Genomic DNA, 22,271 nt, shown 5'->3' with positions numbered 1-22,271 from the left:
TGACCTCCACAGACCTGCAGTGGCACGTATGAGCCCATATGCTAATTAGTTAGTTAGATGATAGATAGATAGATAGATAGATAGATAGATAGATAGATAGACAGACAGACAGACAGACAGATAGTTGGTAGATAAATTTATAAAAGAAAATGAAACTGATACTGTGATACTGTTTAGGGTAATTTGGGGACCTAAGAAGATATCTAAAAGTGGTTCAAACATTCTGGAGGGTCAACTTCCTTTTGTATCCTACACTTTCTTCCCCCTATTGCATCCTCTGGTCTGTTACATGCCCCCAAATGCAAATTCATAAGTTTCTCTATCACTTAATCCAAGCTGAGGAGGAAAGTACAGACATGTGCTGGGTGTCCTGTAGAACAGAGGACAATTCTTATTTCTTTTCTCTTCCCTCCAAAGTGATGTTCGATGGAGGGGGTAGAAAGGCGGCCTATGTGGGCCAACGCAGGGGCTTCATACTGAAGATTCCACTTTGAAAGGACAGTCGTTGTCTGGAAATAAGGCTGTGCCAGGATTGGAGAAGATACGGGTGCCAGGTCCCCTGCAGTCCAGCCCCCCTCCCTGGGGCCTCAGGCACAGCATCTCAGCACGCTCCAGGATCATCTACACTCTGCCTCCCCTGTAGACTGTGAAGGGGAAGCAGTGGCCTCTTGTTTCTGTGTTCCAGAAAATCGCTCAACGCCTGGCCCACCCATGTTCCATGTCCTTAGCAGCCCGCTAGTTCAATCTTAAACACACTTTATGCATATCAACATACACGTCTCATAGAAATATTGCTCAGTGGTGAAAGGTGCTTGTTTGCAAGCCATCAGCTCTAGTTCAACTCCCCAGCACCCTTGTCAAGTCAGATGCACGCTGGCACACGCATCTGTAATCGCAACACGTCCATGGTAGCAGGAGGCGGAGCCAGGAGAATCCAGAGCTCATTGGACAGAGTGGCAAAAACAGAAACCAGTAGAGAGACTCGGACTCCAACAAAGGAGAAGAAGAGAATAAATACCTGTGGTTGTCCTCAGACCTCTACCCATGTGCTGTGACACACACACAAACACACACCCATAAATACACACCCATATATACACCCCACACACACCCATACACACACATACCCCTATATGTTCCCCCATGCACATCACACACACACTCATACATACAGCCCTCCCCCACACACACTGATACATACACCCACACACACATCTCTCTCTCACACACACCACATACACTAAATGGTCTAAATAAATAAATAAATAAAAAGAATTGGTTATTGTAAGATAATTGGCAATTCAGTGGGTTCAAATCTTGGTGAGTGCAAAACCAAGATAAACACAGCCAAAGTATAAAAGAGAAGAAGGATTTATTACCTACAGGAGGCAAGTACATTAGTTCAGCTAAGTTCTGGAAGTGACAGCTCCCTCTTCAGTTCCATCTAGGGGTACTTATTTTTAGAATTTAATTGTCAGAAGGTAATGTGCAAAGTCTACAGTGCCTAAGGGATGTGCAATGCCCCAGAACCCTCAGTGTGAAATCCATTTTGCCTCTGAAATGTCTCCACCATGTGTGGACTTCAATATAACTAGTTTTCAGGCAACCTAATAAAGATATATATTTCTGCTTAGTGTTGATAAATAAGATGGAAGAATAAACCCTACTTTCATTTATTCTGTCTATCTATCTATCTGTCTGTCCGTCTATCTATCGTCACTTAACACATTTACAGTTTCACAGTTAATTACCAAGTTAATGGTTGTCAGAGACCTTTAACAGTCATATTTTTCTCTCTCTAGGAGGAGGCTTGTTTGAGACAAACCTGGAGAATGAAGGGAGTATTTCAGGCAGTGACTCAACATTCTACAGGCAGTCAGAAGGTAAGGTTGCCTCATCTTTTTTTTTTTAATTTATTTTTATTTATTTATTTGAGAGCGACAGACACAGAGAGAAAGACAGATAGAGGGAGAGAGAGAGAATGGGCACGCCAGGGCTTCCAACCTCTGCAAACGAACTCCAGACACGTACGCCCCTTGTGCATCTGGCTAACGTGGGACCTGGGGAACCGAGCCTCGAACCGGGGTCCTTAGGCTTCACAGGCAAGTACTTAACCGCTAAGCCATCTCTCCAGCCCAGGTTGCCTCATCTTATGCTGGGAAGTTGGAGAGCTAGAACCACTTTCAGATACTGTCATGGTCTCCCACTGGCATCCTGGAATATTTGCAAACATGTCTGTTGTGGTGTTTCCAGAAGAGATTAGTCATTTGAGTCCTGGAGGCAGGTCAGCTCTAACCATCGTGGTGGGGTCTCATCCAATCTTCTGTTAGAACAAAAAGATGGAGGGAGGGTGGAGTCACTCAGTCTCTTCTGGACCTGGGACACCCACCCTTTCCTGCCCTTGGACATCAGAGTTTCTTGTCCTGGGGTCTTCAGTCTCTGGGATTTAGACCAATGATCTCCTCATTTCTCAGACTGAATGATACTGTCACCTTCCCCGGGACGTCGTCTTGAAGACAGGTATGAAGAGGCTTCTTGGTCTGTGTAATTGTGAGGGCCAGTTCCCGTATTAAATGGATGGATGGACAGGAGGACAGAGAATGGTAATAGGTCCTGACAACAGATAGATAATAGTTGTAGACAGAAGATCGATGTGTGGATGGACATATAGATAGGTACGGAGGCTAAGTGACATAGATAACTATACGGCAGACAGATTGGTAAGTGACAGGCCCTAGTGGGACAGAGATGATAGATTAGATAGATTTCCAATCTTCCTGCCTTATTTCTACTTTCTATGCCAGTATAATTCTAGATTACACATGAATCTAGTCTGTACATGAAGCTATGACCTGGACTGTAGATAGACGTTCCCAGTCTTCTGTGTGCATTCCATAGGTTCCATTTCTCATGAAGACTCCACCACGTACATCATTGCTGCCAAAAACCTCCCTGCAGGATGGCACACATCATAAAGACCTCCCTGGCATCTCTCTTTGCTGCTGAGCCCGTGCATGATATGCCCATCATTGATTTCAGCCCACAATCCTAGATTGAGATTTTTAGTGCCTGGTCGCTGGAACCTGAAGATTGGTGGGTTCTTGGCCTCAGTGTGGCCTCAGCCATTAGGTCCCCCAACAACACTCATCTCTTCATCAAGTCCTCTGCCAACTTCCGCCCAGCCATCCAAGTGCCTACGAGATGTGTTTCCAGCCTAATCTTTTTATTTGTTTTTACTTTTATTTTAATTTGATTTATTTATTTGAGAGCAACAGACAGAGAAAGAGGCAGAGAGAGAGAGAGAGAATGGGTGCACCAGGGCCTCCAGCCACTGCAAATGAACTCCAGATGCATGCGCCATTTTGTGCATCTGACTTACATGGGTCCTGGGCAATTGAGCCTCAAACCAGGGTCCTTAGGCTTCACAGGCAAGCACTTAACCGCTAAGCAATCTCTCCAGCCCTAATCTTTTTCTTTCTATTCTAAGGTTTATGACCTGAGCAATTCCTTGCCCAGTGACCATGTGTCACTCAGAATTCCCTAAAGAAATATAACCAATATGAGGTACAAAAGAAACCAGGCTTGATGGTACACACCTTTAGTCCCAGCACTTGGGAGGCAGAGGTAGGAAAATCACTGTGAGTTCAAGGAGATCTAGACCAGCCTGGGACTACAGAATGAGTTCCAGGTGAGCCTGGGATGAAGTGAGACCCAGCCTTGGAAACAAACCAAAAGAAAAGATATAAAGCTGTGTACATACCAACATAACACACACACACACACACACACACACACACACACACACACACACGATTCATTGTAAGCAGGCTGAAAACCCAAGCAGGAGTTGATGCTTCAACCTTACCTAGGATTTCTTCTCTGGGAAACCTTGGCTTTTGCTTTCAAAACGTTTTAAGTGATTGCATGAAATCCATCCTCACTGTTTGTCGATCTTGTCTCTATCTGCCTCTCTGTCCCCCAAATAAGTAAATAAAAATATTTTTAAAAGTTTAAAATGTTAAAAAAATGTATGCAGTAAAAATTTAAAAAATTCATGAATGGGTATCATTAAGAAGTAAGATGGGAAACATGGTGTCTGTCTCTAGGAAGGATACTTAGTGGGGCAGGAAATCTGGATTTTAGGTTATATAGGATCTTACTTATAGAGAGTTTGGAGAAGCCGCGTGTTTTGTGCAGCTCTCCAGGCTGGGTCCCCTCTGCGCAGGTCTGTCCTAACTGCCACAGCTGGTCTGTGACACGCCCATCTGCTGGTTAGATCACTTTGTAAGTGGGCTGGTGGTAGAGCTTGCGTATTTACCAGATGCCACCTGCTGTCTGTGGTTGCCTCTTTAGACACTTGGCTTTTTTCTTTCTTTTTTTTTTAAATTTAATTTTTATTAACATTTTCCATGATTACAAAAGAAATCCCATGGTAATACCCCCCCCCACACTTTCCCCTTTGACATTCCATTCTCCATCATATTACCTCCCCATCTCAATCATTGTACTTACACATATACAATACCAACCTATTAAGTACCCTCCTCCCTTCCTTTCTGTTCCCTTTATATCTCCTTTTTAACTTACTGACCTCTGCTACTAAGTATTTTCCTTTTCACGCAGAAGACCAATCATCTGTAGCTAGGATCCACATATGAGGGAGAACATGTGGCGCTTGGCTTTCTGGGCCTGGGTCACCTCACTTAGTATAATCTTTTCCAGATCCATCCATTTTTCTGCAAATTGCGTAACTTCATTTTTCTTTACGGCTGAGTAGAACTCCATTGTATAAATGTGCCACATCTTCATTATCCACTCATCGGTTGAGGGACATCTAGGCTGGTTCCATTTCCCAGCTACTATAAATTGAGCAGCAATAAACATGGTTGAGCACGTACTTCTACGGAAATGAGATGAGTCCTTCGGATATATGCCTAGGAGTGCTATAGCTGGGTCATATGGTAGATCAATCTTTAGCTCTTTTAGGAACCTCCACACTGATTTCCACAATGGCTGGACCAGATTGCATTCCCACCAGCAGTGTAGAAGGGTTCCTTTTTTTCCACATCCCGCCAGCATTTATGATCATTTGTTTTCATGATGGTGGCCAATCTGACAGGAGTGAGATGGAATCTCAATGTAGTTTTAATCTGCATTTCCCTGATTCGCTTGGCTCTTTTCAAGATTGAATGAGTGATTAATTAATGAATTGATGCATTTGCACACTGTCTCATTTCACAACGTTTTCAGCTTAGAGATTTGCATGTGTTGAAAGCCCTCGACTGGAAGATTATAAATGGAAACAGGAGGTTGAAGTTGGAGGGGCAGGGTGGGGGGGCTGGGAGACACAGGCACCCAGCCCTTTCAGACCCACATCCCTGAACCTGATGTACCTTGGACTTCTGGGGAAGTAGATGGGTGTGGTGGTATGCATCCGGTGACCCCAGCTACGCAGGAGGCAAAGGCAGGAGATTCTTGAGTTCAGGCCAGCCTAGGCAAATATAGCAGGATTCTGGAGAGAAGGCTAGGAAGGAGAAAAGAGAAAGGAGTCTGTTACCATATTCCAAGAAACAGTTCACTAAAAAGACAATTGCAAGGCTAGAGAAATGGATTAGCAGTTAAGGCATTTGCCTGCAAAGCCAAAGGACCCAGGTTCATTCCCCAGGACCCACATTAGGCAGATGTACAAGGGGGCGCATGTGTCTGGAGTTTGTTTGCAGTGGCTGGAAACCCTGACATGCCCATTCTCCCTCTCTCTCTCTCTCTCCCTTTCCCTCTCTCTCTTTCTCTGTCAACTAAACAAATAAATAAATAATAATTTTTAAAAAGACAGTTACACTGGTTTTTGCATGTGTGGTGTGGTGTGTGTGCAGAGGTGTGCACCCCATGCACATGTGAGCAGGGGCCAGAGGAGAATGTCAGCTGTTCTTTTCTTATTGCTACTCCGTGTACTTTCCTTGAAATCGGGTCCCTCCCTCCACCAGGAGCTTCTGTCCCTCAGTGTCCGTGCACTGTGAACTGGCATTACAGATGGGCATGGCCATGCCCGGTCTTTGTGTGAGTTTTGGGGAGCTGGGTTCAGGGCTCCTGCCTGAGCTCTTGTGCTCCAGTGGCAAGCACTCTTACTTGCCAAACCATCTCCGAGCCTCACTGGGGAGGCAGAGACAGAAGGATCCCTGGGGCTTGGAGCTAACTTTTGCAGCCAAATCTGGGCGCTCCAGGTTGAGTGAGAGGCTGTGTCTCACAGGACAAGGTGGAGAGTGAATGGGAAAGACACCCGCATCAGCATCTGGCCGCCACACACGGGAACCCCCACACACATGAACACACGGAGACACGTGTACACCACACACACATGTGACTATACACACACACAAAACAAGCCACTAGGCACAGCCCAGTGCCCTTAGGACATTTAATTTTCAAAAATATCTTATTTATTTATTTGAGAGAGAGAGAGAAAGAGGCAGCTAGAGAGAGGGAGAGAGAGTGGGCATGCCAAGGCTTCTAGTCACTGCAAACGAAATCTAGAACCACGCACCACCTAGTGCATCTGGCTTTACATGGGTACAGGGGAATTGAACCTGGGTCCTTAGGCTTTGCAGGCAAGTGCCTTAACCACTGAGCCATCTCTCCAGCCCCCTTAGGATAGTTAATAACTTCTATCCCTGTTATCACCATGGTACAATATGTGCACAGAATGAAGCCTGAGCTCTCTGAGGACGTAAATGAAGATGTGTTATTGTCATAGACTCCAGGAACCAGTTTGGTTTTCCAGCAAGGGACCAGAGGACAGAGGAGTGAGACAACAGAGCCATAAAGAGGGGGACCTCGAAATCACAGCGAGCCTCCTGTGCTGTGTGCGAGGTGCAGATGACGCGTGAGAGGCAGCCCCGAGGTGCTTGGGAAGGTCAAGGGACGCATGTTGCACCAGAAGCAGCTGGAGTTTGGACTGGAATCCCCGAGGCTTTAAGCAGACAGGCTCAACACGGAGCAGTCTTGTGACATGCCGCTGTGTGTCCTCTTCCTCTCCAGGCCACAGCATGATGGACACCTTGGCTGTTGCCTTACGAGTGGCTGAAGAGGCCATTGAGGAAGCCATCTCCAAGGCAGAAGCCCATGGGGACAGCCTGGTACGGCCTCCTGGCTGGTGGGAGGTAGAGAAGGAAGTCTTGGCATTTAAACCACAGACGAGGGGCCCTGGGGAGATGGCTCGGCGGGTCAGACACTTAGGACACAAGCATGAGGACCTGAATTCAGCACCTCATAACAACCGGGCGTGGTGGTGCACAGCTGCAGTACCAGTGCTGGGAGGGGAGGCAAGAGGACCCTGGGGCTTGCTGGCCGGCTTGTCTAGTCAGTGGGCCTGGGCGCCAGGGTGCAGGTGGTCAGGAGGTTTATGTCACAATAGTCTTGACAAAGGCCATGTGAGTCCCCCACTCCTGGTAGTAATTACCACATCCTGATCCTCTCTGCATTCTTCCCTCCTTAGGACAAACAGAACGAGGCCAGTTACCTGCGGGACCACAAGGAGGAGCTAACGGAGGAACTTGCCACAACAATCCTACAAAAGGTAGGTGGCCCTGATAGTCCAGATGGCCACAGGTGGCCTCTCAGGCCAGGCCGGGGCCTTGGGGAGCTGAAGAACCAACCAGAAGTGTGTGGAGTCACGCACTCATGCTAAAACTAAGGCACAGGGAGCCAGAGGAAGCCAGCCACGGGCTCCACTGTGGCTGCCGTCCTTGTTCCCTCCTCACATGCCCTTGGCCAGCCTTGGGTGAAGCTCAGTACCAACACCCAGGGAATCTGTTTTCCCTAAAGTCGGAGGACCTGCAGTGGCATCAGACCAAGAACTACATAAAGAATGTTGATACGGGCTGGGGAGATGACTCAGCAGTTTCGGTGCTTCCTGTAAAGCCCAACGACCTGAATTCAGTTCCCCAGTATCCACTTAAAGCCACATGCACAAAGTGGCACACGCATCTGGAGTTCATTTGCAGTGGCAGGAGGCCCTGGTGTGCCCGTTCTCTTCCCTACCTCCCTCTCTGCCAAGTGTGGTGGCGCATGAATTTAATCCCAGCACTCGGGAGGGGAGGCTCCCTGTAAATTTGAGGCCAGCCTGAGACTACATAGTGAATTCTAGGTCAGCCTGGGCTAGAGCGAGACCCTACCTTGAAGAACCAAAAACAAGAATGTTGACAAAAATCATCCTCCCCGCAACAGTAGTAACAGTAGTGTGTATCCTGTCCATATGCCAAGCACACTCCCCACCCCACACAAAGACTCCCAAAGGTCACATCCAAGCATAGCTCAAAGGACACTGGAACCACATTCGGCAGCTGGAGACCTATGAGCTAAGCAAACGCACGACCTTCCTTGAGGCCAGCGTAGAGCGCAGGAGGAGAAGGGGGCGGAGCACAGCCTCCCTCTGGCAAACTGGGGCAAAGAGAGGCGCAGGAAGCCTGTGGTCCACAGCAGCCCAGAAACCAGGCTGAGCAAATGTGACCCGGTCCCACCCTGCACATGTGGGGCATTCCTTGACTGGACCCAGCTCTGCTCCTGGGCAGGCGCCCCATCTGTGCTGGTTTGATTCAGGTGTCCCCCATAAACTCAGGTGTCCTGAATGCTAGCTTCCCAGCTGATGGAGATTTGGGAATTAATGGCCTCCTGTAGGCAGTGTATTGTTGGCGTCGGGCTTATGGGTGTTGTAGCCAGTGTCCCCTTGTCAGTGTTTGGCACACTCTGCTGTTGCTGTTGCCAACCTTATGTTGGCCAGGGGGTGATATCCACCCTCTGCTCATGCCATCGTTTTTCCCTGCCATCATGGAGCTTTCCCTTGAGTCTGTAAGCCAGATGAAACCCCTTTTCCCCAAAGCTGCTCTAGGTCAGGTTATTTCTGCCAGTAATGCGAACCTAACTGCAATGATATAGTTGGTACCGAGAGTGGGGTTGTTGTTAGACACCTGACTGTGTGGCTTTGGCCTTTTTGGAGCTGATTTTCAAGAAGAATATGGAAGAAGTTGGAACCTTGGCCTAAGCGATGCCTTGCAGTGCTGTAGGTACAGCTTGATGGACTATTCTGGTCAGAGTTGAAAGACCTGAATGCAGTAGGAACTATGGACTGAACTATGAACTGTGGACTGTGAGCTTTGTAGAGACAGCCAGACAGCCACAGTGGTCAACTGTAAAGAGCTTCAGGTCGTCAAGGCCATATGGTGCCATAACCTTTTTCACATATATTTTTATTTTATTGAACAAAACAGAGACAGAGAGAAAAGAGACAGACAGAAGGTGAGTATGGGCACACCAGGGCTTCCTGCCACTGCAAATGGATGCCAGATGTATATGCCACTTTGTGCATCTGGCTTTATGTGGGCACTAGGGAATTGAACTTGGGCCAGCAAGCAAGTGCCTTTAATTGCTGAGCCATCTCTGCAGACTGTATGGTACCCTTTCAATGTAAGACATATCTGAAACAGGCTGGGGTACTGTTGAAATTAAGTTCTTGAGTGGCTGAAAGAAAAAATCCAGCTGGGCTTAGTGGTACATGCATTTAACCCCAGCACATGGGAGTCAGAGGTAGGAGGATCTCTGTGAGTGTGAGGTTAGCCTGAGACTACATGGAGAATGCAAGGTCAGCCTGGGCTAGAATGAGACCCTACCTCAGAAAAACAAAAACGAAAAGCCAAAGATGCTACCAGCTTCTGCGCATTGCTCCAGAAGCTTCTCTAGCCACGTGTCCTCATTTTCCCAGATCATACGGAAGCAGAAGGACAAAGACGGGAAGCGAGTGGAGGAGCCCGAGTGGCCCCAGCCTCGGAGCGGCAGCGTGGAGGGGAGCACAAGCCCCCCAGGAGGACGCCGAGCGCCCGCCGCCCTCTGGGTGAGCCTCTCCAACACTGGCACTCCCGCCAGGTCCTGTGTGCCTGTGGGCCACCGCCGTCCTCCAGGAGAAAAGGGAGGAGGCTCGTCCGCTGTGTGTAGTTGACTCGGGACCTCCGGGTCCTGCCGCACAGTGGGGCGAGGCTGGAGTAGTGTGGGACGGGACCCCGCAGGACAAGAGGGGGGAGAGCGCATGTTGTCCGGGGAGCATGGAGAGTTTTGTATCAACTTAGGAAAAATGAAGATGCCCATGGGCTACAGTGTGTGTGTGTGTGTGTGTGTGTGTGTGTGTGTGTGTATACACATATGTGTGTGCATGTTCGTGGGCATGAGTGTGCCACAGCGTGTGTGTGAAGGTCAGAGGACAACTTCAGGTGTCCCCACCTTCTATCTTGTTTCCGACAGGGTCTTTCATTGCTCAGCCCCAAGTCCCCCAGGCTGGCTAGTCTGTGAGCTTCCAGATGGTTCTCGTGTCTCCACCTCCCTTCCAGCCCTGGGCGGCTAGGATCAGACATCAGTGCTTCAACATGTGCCTTTACATGGGATGCGGGATTCCAAACTCAAGTACTCATACTTGCATAGCAAGCTGTTTACCCACAGAGCCATCTCCCCAGCTCTGTAGGCTACTTTAAAAAAAAAAAATCAGCTAGAAGGAGTTAAGCCGAACCTCACGAAGGAAACAGTCTTGCCAGGGCCCCTGCGCTCGCTGGGACTGAGAAGTGACAGGGGAGCATTTCCTCTGGCACTTCCGCCACCGCAGTCTAATCCACAGAACCCCTCTCCTGTGATTCTGGGTTCCGTCTGGTGGGCCACAGCCGTCATGACCTCACAGCAGAAATGCCCTGTGTCCTTGCCTGCCACAAGCTGCGTGTGGGTGACGTGAAGGGTCTCTGTGACTTTCTTTCCCTGACTTACCGTAGACCCTCCCCTGGACACCACGCTGTGGGCTTGTCTTTGCTGCCACTGTGTGCTCAGCCCTAAGCAACTTACACAGAATCTTCTGTCTGCCCCACTGAGCATGCTCGGAGCGGCTGGAGCGGATGCCTTCAGTTGACACTGGGGACATGGTGCTCCAAGGAACAGACTCACTGCTCACGTGGGTACGAGATTGAGACAGACTTCAAAGGCACTGGCGACCAGAGGAGAGGGCTGGGGTGTAAGTGTCCTTTTGGCTAACCTGACATTCATTGGCTGATATTCTGGCCTCAAGCTGCGCTTGTGACATCGCCTCACATTTGCAGGGAGGTGGTCCTTCCGACAAAGTATTTTGTGCCAAGCGAGGGTCAAGTGGCAAGGGTCAGGTTCAAAGATGTAGAGATCCCAGCAGCACCCAGCTCAGACTCAGCCGTGAGCTAAGCGGTAGAGGTAAGTCTGCAGAGCCTGGGCTCTGGCTTTAGCCCAAAGACTGTGGGCTTGCCCCTGACCCATGCTGTGGCCTTGAGCGGCTGTCCAGTTTTCTGTCTGTCCAACGAGGATAGGGCTGGCTCCAGAAGAAAGCTGTGAGCATAGGAGGTACCACCAGCAGCTAACATGGTGTGTGTACATATGTCTATACATACATACATACAGACAGACAGACAGACAGACAGACAGGGTATCAAGTAGCCCAAGCTAGCCTCAGGCTCTTTATGTAGCTAAGGGTAGCCTTAAATTTCTGATCCTAGTGGGTTGTCACCCTTGAGTCAGAACGGTGGAGCCAGCAGTAGTGATGGGCTGTACTGGTCCCCTTTTGTGTCTTGGGAAAATGTGATCAACAACCAATGGGTCTAGCTTGGGGGACCCATGAGTTCCCTGGGGCTACTTATAGGGGCATGGGTGACCCAAAGACAACTGTAGCACGTCAGAACTTGCTCTTGCTTGGGTGATGACTCAGAACTCCCATCCTTAGAGCTGCCTTCACAACTTGTAGGCAGCTCTGCTGAAGAGTCCCCTGTGCTCATCAGTGCTTTCCTGCTTATATCAGTAACCTTGGGCAGTGGGGCTGGGGGGGGGGCATGAATCTTAACAGGTTTCAGGAACTTCCTGAGTTGTATGTTTCCTTAGCTTTCTGAGTCATGTAAGCCTTATTCTTCCTCCCTGGGGGACTGTTGACAAAGCTGTGTAACATGGACAGAGCCGGGCATACCGCACGCCTTTAACCCCAGCACTCGGGAGGCAGAGGTAGGAGGATCGCCGTGAGTTCAAGGCCACCCTGAGACCACATAGTGAATTCCATCCAGGTCAGCCTGGGCTAGAGTGAGACCCTACCTCAATAAATTTTTTAAAAAATCCAGCTCACCTGGACACCAGGGGCCATCCCAGGGGCCCTCTCCGTTGCAGGTTGGGGGCTGTTTTCATGGCGGGGAGGGAACAGTCCAGCCCCACAGGACTCCCATTTGGCTTATTAAAATTAATGCCTTGCACGATTGGATTTGCTTGACAGAAAACCTATCTGGCCAGGCGTCTGTCTCCCACATGGCATAAGTGCAGCTTTGCTACCAATGTGGGGCAAGCATCAGCATTTCTGATTTTCTTTTGTTCTTGAGGCAAATAGAATATTATTTATTTCTAGCTTTTGGTACAGATGTAAGGTCTAACGGAAGCCCTTCCTTGATTCTAAAGCGTCCAGTCTTGGAGAAGTGTGTCTACCTTCAGGGGTCTTGAGTCCGCTTTGTGTGAGCCCGTGGGCGTGGGTGTGCATGCCCTCTCGGCCACTGTGCTCTCAGCCTGTTCTCTTTGTGCCTCTGTCATCCCCCCCTCACATCCGCACCCTCCTTTGCAAGGCCCCAGTATAGAATTAGGGCATTTTTTATTATTATTGCTGGATTGAATTTATTGCTCTTCTTGACCCTAAAAAATGGAAACCAAAGCTGTGTCTCCATTGTGTATTGATGTGAACGCTCTAATAGATCTCCTTGCTCCAAATCCTGGATTCTAAAACCACCCGCTCGCTGACTTGTGTAGTGAGGTCCTCAAAGCCATGAGCAATATCTCTGGGAACCGGTCTCCTTTGTATTTATTTGTTTGTTTGTTTGGTTACTTATAACAGAGAGGAAAAAAATGCAGATAGACAGACAAAGAGAAAATGGACACACCAGGGCTTCCAGCCACGTCAAACAAACTCCAGGTGCATGTGCCACCTTGTGCATCTAGTTTATGTGGGTACTGGGGAATTGAACCTGGGTCCTTAGACTTCACCAGCAAGCGCCTTAACCACTAAGCCATCTCTTCAGCCCTCTTCCTCCTCCTTCTTTTACTTGTTTTTAATATTACAGCCATTTTCAGGGACCTTAATGACCTCAGTTGTCCTTAAGGGTTGTGGCCTGGCATCACTGTTGCTAGCTTTTTCTAAATTTCTGCAGAAACACATTCAGAGCAGCAGGTTCATTGGCTGGCTCGGGCTGCTTGGTAATGGTCCCTGCAACAGGACTTCATCACCCCCAGGGACCTTGCCAGAACCCGCTGCTGCTGCCCATGAAGGGCATGCAGGATCTGCAAGGGAGGGATAGCAAGGGCTATCGTGGCACCCGTGGGCACCTTCTGGTGGGTCTCGCCAGATGGGGAAACATGTGCTTCCTAGGCTTTAGCAGAGGCAGACCTGCACACACAAAGAGAGCACCAGGCAGTGCCCTCCACTTGGCACCAGACTTGTCTGAGCTCATCTGCAGCCTCTGCCCCCAGACCAACCATGGGGTTGGAGAAGACGCTCAGCCCGGGTTCCCTTTATCCACGCCCCACCCAGTCAGCTAGAGAGAGAGAGAGAGAGAGAGGGTGGGTTGTACTGGCTCAGTCATAGTGCTCATTAATGCTCCCATTTCTTGTTGTTGTATATGTGTGTCTATTCATGTTCATGTGTGAGGTCACGTGTGTGCATGCTTTCATGTGCCTGAGCAAGCATGTGGAGACCAGAGGTCAACCGACTTCCGTATCTTCCGGCACTGTCTCTGCCTTATCTCTTGAGAAAGCCTCACGAAACCTGGCGCTCACCCATTTGACTCAGCCAGTCGCCAAGCCCCAAGGATCCTCTGTCATCACCTCCCCAGGGCTGGCATGACAAGTACATGCCACCTCTTTTGACCTGGGGGCTGGGGACCCAGACTCGGGTCTCAGTGCCTGGGTGGTGGGCGCGTCACTGACTGAGCCATCTCCCAGGCCCCAGTGCTCTCTTTTCTGGCCGTGTTTCCCCTGTGCCGGGACAGTACTGATCCCTTAGGGTGAGGAAACGGGTAGGTCGCCGCCCCCCACACACATCCCACAGTGCAGAGGAAGGAAGTGGCATGGCCCCTGCCCCATCCCAGGATGTCACCTGTAGCGCCCAAGAAGGCAACATCTGTCTGACAGCTCCCAGCTCCAGTGCCACCTTGGCTAGGTGTCACCAGCATGCTAACAATCCTAGACCCAAGGGCTCACCAGACCTTCCCAGCCCTCCCCAAGCCTTCTGGATACCCAGCCTTGTTTTCCTCACAGCCCCTCCAATGGGTAGTAAGGGAAGAAAAGAGCAGGGCGTGGTGGCACACGCCTTTAATCCCAGCACTTGGGAGACAGAAGTGGGAAGCTCACCATGAGTTCAAGGCTACCCTGAGACTACATAGTGAATTCCAGGTCAGCCTGGACTAGAGTGAGACCCTACCTCAAAAAACCAAAATAATAATAATAACAATAATAATGGAAGAAAAGTAAAGGCTGTGGATGGACAGGAAGGACGGGCACAGAAAGCTCTCAGCCCCAGTAATGAGAAAAATCAGTTAGTTATAAGTAATACTGTCACTTCCCAGGAGGCACAGAGGACCAAGCAGTGGGGAAGTACAAGCATGGCTATGGCGCCATCTGCTGGACGCTGTGTTCACTGCAATGAATATGTGGTTTTTTTTCCATCCTGTTTGGGCCAGTGGCATCCCGGGACCTGGAGACAGTTCTGAGGGATCTTGGGGCTTGTTAGGGTATATAATCCTGCCTAGAAAGCTCAGGGAGCCCGGCTTACTTATGACACAATCATTGTGACTCTCTTTTAGCTTTGGGAATGTGCTCTCTCCCTCCTAAGTCTCTATCAGAATAGGCTGGAGAGATGGCTCAGCAGGTAGAGGCCCTTGCTTTCAAAGGCTGCCAGTGCAGGTTCAGTTCCCCAGTACCCATGAAAAGCCAGATGCACAAGGTGGTACCTGCATCTGGAGTGCTTTTGAAGTGTCAGGAGACCCTGGCATGCCCAGTCTCTCTCTCCTTCTCCCTCTCTTTTTCTCTCTTTTCTTCTCCCTCTCTCAAATAAATTTAAAAAAAAAAAACATAAACTGATAACAAATAAAATATATTTCTTTAATTCAGTGGCAAAAGAAAACAGTCGCTGTCACCGGGTTTAAGGGTCTCTATAAGCATGGAAACTTCAGAGCGTGTGTGCTCCGATCCAGTCACATCTACGATCAGCCTACAGCCATACTACCCAGAGTGCGCCCAATCTCATCTCAGATACACTGCCTGCCAGTCATTAGACTTCCCATCTCTATCTCTTCTTAGGTGACAGTTTGTTTTCCTTTCATTCAGGGGCCAAACAAGAATCCACTGCAGGGATGGAGACATGGCTCAGCAGTTAAGGCAATTGCTTGCAAAGCCTCATGACCTGGGTTCAGTTCCCCAGTACCCACATAGAACCTGATGCACAAAGTGGCACATGCATCTGAAGTTTGTTTGCAGTGGTTAGAGGCTCTGGCATGTCCATACTCACTGTCTGTCTATCTATCTATCTATCTATCTATCTATCTATCTATCTATCTATCATCTATCTATCTCTATGCTTGCAAATATCATCTCTATGCTTGCAAATAAAGAAATAAAATTTTTTTGAAGAATACATTGCAATAACTTTGGGTGTGTGGAACCACCATCTTTGGCTCACTTATGTATTGCAGCCCTTACACCATGGTGTAGCTTTGTATTTCGTTAGATAAGAAGGACTTTGAGAAAAGATCCTTTGGGGCAGGAGAGATGGCTTGGCACTTTGGTATGCTTCCTGCGCAAATGGGGAGGGGGCTGAGACTGCTTGAGTTTGTGTCTCCAGATCCTGTGTAAAATAGCTGGGCAGGGCCACGCTGCCTGTAACCCCCGTCCCATGGGAACAGAGTGTCAGCAATTGGCAGAGCCCTGCAAGCTTGGGAAACAGTGAAAAGAGAGACTCCACCTCAAAACAAGACCAGGTAGAAGAGCGATGAGGCCAGACACCTGATAGTCTACTCTGGCCGTCACAGGCGAGCGTATGGGGCACCACCAGGGCACATACATGTGTACACACCACACACCACACACACAAGTAAAAAAATAATCATAATAAGGAAATGAAAGATAAGCCAGGCAAGGAGGCACACACCTTTAATCCCAGTCCCTGGGAAGCCAAGATAGGAGGATTGCTGTTGTGAGTTCAAGACCAGCCTGAGACTACATGGTAAATTCCAGGTCAGCCTAAGCCAAAGCAAGACCCTACCTCAAAAACCCAAAAGAAAGAGAAGGAAAGATCCTTTGGTTTGTCTGTGCCCTAGGGCAGGCTCATTAAGTAGAGCCAACTATAAGAGAGACGGGCCCTGGCCTGGGGAGATGGCTCAGTCATTAAGGTACTTGGCGTGCAAGGCTGAGGACCTGAGTTTGAACCCCAGAACCCCGGGGTGTTGGCCCAGTGGATAAACATTTGTCCGAGTATCCCAGTTAATCCTCAGACGTCATGTGGAAAAGCCAGAAGCCATGGTGGCTTCTGTAATCCTAGGACTCTGGGCGAGATGGACTGGATGGGAGGCGGAGATGGGAGAATTTTCTGGTCGCTCAGGGCAAACACAGCACAGAGAACAACAATGGAGTGAGACTCAGAAAGAGACCTTGCCTCAAACAAGGCAAATGATGAGAGCCCACCTCAAAGTGATTCTCTGACCCCCGTGTACACGCTGTGGCATGCATGTAACCATACTCAAACATACACACAAAATAACAATAATATCTAGAAGAATGGCTGGATAAGAAGGGGCCATCCAAGAGCTGGCCCTGGCGGTTGGGGCCCCTGTTCTCCTGAACCCCTTTGTAAGCCTGGCCAACTTGCAGTAGAATGAGCAGGGAACCCTGCATTCCATGGCGAGCTCCTTACTGATCTGCAGCTGCCAAGCCTGCCCCAGGAGAGCCACACCAAGAAGCCTGTCCTGGGTGTGCGGGACTCGGCCTCCCCGAAGCACAAGGCCCTCGTCTCCCGCCGAGCTGCATGCTCACCTCCTCTCTCCCCTCCTCCGCTTCCTGCAGCGTTCCCGCTCGGCAGTGTCGTTCGGGGTAGAAGACGTGCCGAAGGCCCGGTCCCTGGAGGCTGTGTCCGGGCAGCCCGAGGGCCACAGCCAGTGTCCACGGGAGGAGGCCGCTTTGCCCAGCTGGAAGAGTGTGGACGGCCTGGATGGAACCAGTATGGCTTGTTGTCTGTTTGTTTTGTTTTGAGACAGGGTAGCCCAGGCTGACCTTGAAGTCACTGTGTAGCCAAGCTGGCCTTGGGCTTCTGAGCCTCCCGCTTCCACCAGCCGAGTTCCGGGATTACAGACACGTGTCACAACGCCAGACTCCAAGTACTGGTTTTGAGCAGCTCTGGGTTGGTCTGTGGGTGCCACGCGGGCTGTTTTGGAAGCTACTGACAACCGTGGGGCCTCGCTGACACCGATGATAGGCCAGGAAGGGGCTCAGATCTCTAACAAAGGCCTTCCTGCCAGTGAGCTCAGCCACTGAGCATGAGCCTTGGAGCTGCCCAAACCCTAAGTCCTTAGTCTTCTGCCTGTGCTGAGGAAGCCTTGACTGCTGATGGACGAGGGGAAGATTGCTGCCAGGAATTCACCATCTCAGATCAAGGCACATAGCACGCTGTCTGAGAAGCCCCTTTTGTCAACCTCTACCCCTTTTCACCAGCAGGCAAACCGAACTGAATCACACAGCCAAGAGGTTTCCTCCTGCCCAGGCCGCTGGCTTCGAGACCTCTAATCTTCCCACTGGGAACACTGGCTATGGGGGAGAGGAGGCTAATTTGCTCGTAAGACAAACAGATGGCTGGGACCCAGGCCCTGCCTCAGGCCTTGTCGTCAGGAGGCTGGCTGAGCTGTGTTCTCAGTCAGAACCTAGGGGAGATGATGGACAGTTGGCCAAGAGGCTCAGGAAGGAGCAAGCCAGTATGTGGGCAGGGAGGCAGGAACGTACTCTGGGAGCCACAGGCATGAGGAGTTTAGAGGTCACTGGGCTTCACCACAAGGTGTGGTAGAGATGGAGACCAAGGAAGGAGCATGGAGGGGAATGTCAGGAACCTTCCTCAGGCTTCCAGGAGGCCCCTGCTTACATCTTCCCGCTGTGGGGCCTCCACATCCTCCTGATGAGAGAAAGCCCCATTTTCTGACTCTCACAGGAAAGGGAACTCAGTGTTCGGCCAGCCTGGGCTTCAGGTGGGCAACTGGAGCAGAACCGGGTCACTGAATAGAAGCACACGCTCTGCCAGCTCCTGAGCGCCGGGAGCAGGTAATGAGCTCGCTGTGCAGCTGTGAGGACCCGGGTTCAATGTCCGCATCGACATAAAAAGCCGGGTGCAGCCACACGCACAGCTGTAGCCTCCATGCCGAGGAGGACAGAGGTGGAGCGAGGCTTGCTGGTGACTCGATCTAGTGACAAACCAGCAGCTCTGGGGTCACTGAGGCTGTGCGTAGCACTTGCTTTCTGGTTGAAGCAAAATAACCCGACCAGAAGCGGTTCATGGAAGGAAGGCGTTTCGTCCCAGGTCAGGGTCTGGGGAAGTTGCCCTGCGGTGAGGAAGGATGGCCGGATCAGACCGCCCGTGTCAGAGCTGCACAGCGGCAGGAGGACCTGGAGAGTGAGCTGCGTGTGGCAAGCTGGGCTGGGCTGTACCCTCCCCAGTGACACCCCTCCTCCAGCGAGGCCCCACCTCCCCCCGAGGCTCCACCTGCTGGGCATTAAGTCATCACAAACACACAGGGTTAGGGGGATCATTTTACATTCAAACCACTTCGCCCTGTCACAAGGACACAAAGCAGAGGAGTGATAGTGAACACCTGATATACACACACACACATATACATTTACATGCATACACACATGCACACATACACACGCACACATACATATGCACACACACATACATGCATGCACATATACACATACATACACACATTCACATACAAACACATCTAACACACACACATAAACACATGCATATACACATACCACAAACATGAAAGAAAGAAAGAAAGGAAGGAAGGAAGGAAGGAACGAAGGAAGGAAGGAAGGAAGGAAGGAAGGAAGGAAGGAAGGAAGGAAGGAAGGAAGGAAGGAAGGGGCTCAGCAGCCAAAGGCTGCAGCTGAAGGGGCTTTCTGGCAAAGCCTGATGGCCTCGGTTCAATGCCCTGGTACCCACGTAAAGTCAGACATACAAAATGGCATATGAAGCTGGAATAGTGGCAAAAGGCCCTGGCACATATATACACCATCTCTTTCCTCTTCTCTCTAAAAAATAAAAATATTTTAAAGAATAAACAATGGGGGCCAGGTGATGCCCGGCGCATCCAGGTGCTTACCTGTGAAGCTGGCCAGCCCAGGCTCAGCTCCCAGTGCTGCGTGTGCCTGGAATTCATTTGCAGCAGCAAGAGCTCCAATGTGCCCTTTCTCTCTTTCTCTTCTTCTTCTCTCCCATAGATAAATAAAAATAAACAAAGTAAGAAAGAAGAAAGGGAGGGAAGGGGGAAGAGAAGAGAGGAGGGAGGAGATAAAAGGAGCAGAGCCAGCAGGAACAGATTAGCAGCAGGAAGTACCACGTGTTGCAAGTCCCCAGGTCCTGTGAAGCAGAGCTGTGGCCCTCCAGCCCTCCAGCCCAGAGGCTAGCGTCCACTCACATGCTGGGGAAGGCCCTCTCTTCCAAAGCCCTGAGCCCTTTGCCCCCCTCCCCCCAGTGAAAAGCGTCTCTGCCAGCGCCACGTCATCTCATTCCCACGCTGGGGCCGAGGACAGGCAGCACTTTCTGGGAAACAGCTTTATTCCTCACCCCACCCCCCCCGCCCCCAGTCCGTGAATCAACTCTTGAAGCCCTGGCCGCCAGTCATGCCAGGGGCCTGGCCCAGTTCGGACGCCAGCCTCAGACCCCTCTGTGCCATGTCTTACAGTGGGGCCCAGGTGGGCACAGGCCGGGCTGTGACCCAGAGCTGCCAGGGGTTAGGCTGGGGCTGCGGCCGAGCGCCTCCTCTCTGTGCCTTTCAGCTCACTTTCTGCCGGTGTTCCTTCCCTGCTCTGAAAGGTGAAATGCAAAATCTCATCCCCTTTGGCCTCAAGTCCTTTCCGGAATGAGGCATGTGCCTTAATTTAAATATAGACTCTCATGCCCATCGCCTCTCACAAGACAACGAGGAATGAGAAGTAGAAAAGTTCCAAGGCCTGGGGAGATGACTCGGGTTAAGGCCCTTTCCTGCAAAGCCTAACGACCTGGGTTCCTTTCCCCAGTACCCACAGAAAGTCAGATGCACAAAGTGGTGTGTGCATCTGGAGTCTTTACAGCACCTAGAGACCCGGGCATGCCCATTCTCTCGCTCACTCTCTCTCCCTCCTTGCAAATAAATAAATAATTTTTTTTTAAGTTTCAAGTGGGCTGGAGAGATGGCTTAGCAGTTACGGCCCTTGCCTACAAAGTCAAAGGACCCAGGTTCTATTCCCCAGGACCCACGTAAGCCAGATGCACAAGGTGGTGCATGTGTCTGAAGTTCATTTGCAGTGGGTAGAGGCCCTAGTGTGCCCATTTTCTCTCTCTCCCCCATCTCTTTTAAATAAATAAATATTTTTTAAAAGTTCCAAGGGCAGGTGTGTCTCAGGGTGAGGTAGATCAGGACATGTAGTGGAATTAACTCCCTATCAGTGAGAGTCCAAAACACGAAGCCATGGCCCAGGTCAAAGCTCCATAGCCCCGTGTGCCCGCGCAGCTTTCTACCCCCAACTCCTTCCTGCCAGCCTCCCACTGGGGTGGGGCAGCTCTTCGGAGGCCAGAGGAGCCAGTCTCTCCAAGTGCTGCTCTGTGAGACCTCCAGGAACCTCCCGAGGACTTATAAAGTCCATCCCAAAGGAACTTGTTCCAGTCATGGGTCGTGACAAGAATAGCCCACCTTAGCCTGGTGAGAGTGGCCACTCTGTGATTTCTCTGTCCCTTCCACCTGCAGATCCGGCTCCAGTTTTCCAGAGCCCCGACGGGAACTGGATGACCTTAAAGGATGATGGCACTCTGCCCTCAACCCGTCTGTTGGCCAAGCCTAAGAGTGGGACCTTCCAGGCCCTGGAGGTGGCTTCCAGTGTGACGTCCGCCTATGACGAGATGGGCTCTGACAGCGAGGAAGACTTTGACTGGAGTGAGGCCTTGAGCAAGCTGTGTGTGCAGTCTCGGGGCCAGGCCAGGCAACCCCAGCTTCAGCCTGAACAAGCCCAGGGCTCCGGCCAAGACCCCTCAGCTATCCCCCCACCCTCCGGGCTCTCCCCCAACCCCGAGGCCATGTGCTCTGACTCCGAGACCTCCTCGGCTGGCTCTTCCCGAGAAGCTGGACGCCGGGCCAGACTGTCGTGGCTGCAAAGAAAGGCCCCCAAGAACCCGGGAGCAGAGAGGGTGCACCTCCAGGGAGAGCTCGACGTGAACCTCAACCCCCAGGCGGCCAGCGGGGAGACCTCAGACAGCAGCGAGACCGAGGAGGCCCTCCACGCCACAGACCGGCGGGCCAGGAGGTGGAGAAGGAGCCGAGTGGGCTCAGAAGAGCCAAACAAGGAGATATCTTCCCCCAGCGGCCACCCCGAGAACCTACACGCACATCAGGTAATAGAATTGCACCCATGCAAACCCGTGCACTTCTGTGTGTACATGTCTGTGTGAGGAATATACACATATACATTGTGTGTGGGAGGGGTTGAGGACAGCCGTGGCCATAGTTTCTCAGGCAACATCCACTTTTATGGAGACTGGCTGGCCGGTGAGTCTCCAGGGAGTCTCCTGTCTCCACCTCCGCAGCGCTAGGATTACAAGAACACACTAACTTGCTGTTTTTTGTTTTTTTCTTTTGCATGGATTCTGGGGATCAGACTCGGGTCCTCATGCTTGTGTAGCAAGCACCGAGTCATCTGCCCAGGGCCCGCCACACACACTGTTTAGGTATGCTGTGTTCTGCACGCGCAGTGGGCCATAGACCCTGGGAGTGGGCATCCACTGACTCAAGATTCTCTTCACCGTCTTGCTTCTGAGTAGCTGAGACACCCGAGCCAGGTCCCATTAACCTTTGTGGCCATCCGTCCTCTTGTCACTGTGACCAAATGCCTGGCAGAAACAACAGGGGACAGGAAACACTTATTTGGCTCCCTGTTTCAGAGGGTTCGTCCATCCGTTGTTG

General features: G+C 50.7%; 1 protein-coding gene and 1 non-coding gene across 6 annotated transcripts in view; one reads left to right on the top strand and one right to left on the bottom strand.

Moving 5' to 3' along the window:
- LOC101608607 (myosin VIIA and Rab interacting protein) overlaps positions 1–22,271 on the top strand; it is a 261,259-nt gene that overhangs the window by 185,162 nt on the left and 53,826 nt on the right. For all 5 annotated transcript variants that reach the window (XM_045136695.1, XM_045136698.1, XM_045136694.1 and 2 more), the window contains 6 exons: positions 1,803–1,883; positions 7,036–7,133; positions 7,493–7,573; positions 9,755–9,883; positions 17,128–17,281; positions 21,063–21,703. In XM_045136695.1, the coding sequence (XP_044992630.1) occupies positions 1,803–1,883; positions 7,036–7,133; positions 7,493–7,573; positions 9,755–9,883; positions 17,128–17,281; positions 21,063–21,703 (1,184 nt within the window). The remainder of the gene's footprint in view (positions 1–1,802; positions 1,884–7,035; positions 7,134–7,492; positions 7,574–9,754; positions 9,884–17,127; positions 17,282–21,062; positions 21,704–22,271) is intronic.
- LOC123455688 lies at positions 13,129–13,259 on the bottom strand. The gene has a single exon (XR_006634071.1). It is a non-coding gene; the product is annotated as a small nucleolar RNA SNORA33 (small nucleolar RNA).

Source organism: Jaculus jaculus, chromosome 17, assembly GCF_020740685.1.
Source record: "Jaculus jaculus isolate mJacJac1 chromosome 17, mJacJac1.mat.Y.cur, whole genome shotgun sequence".
NCBI classification, from domain to species: Eukaryota; Metazoa; Chordata; class Mammalia; order Rodentia; family Dipodidae; genus Jaculus; species Jaculus jaculus.
This window is presented reverse-complemented; position numbering and strand designations above follow the sequence as displayed.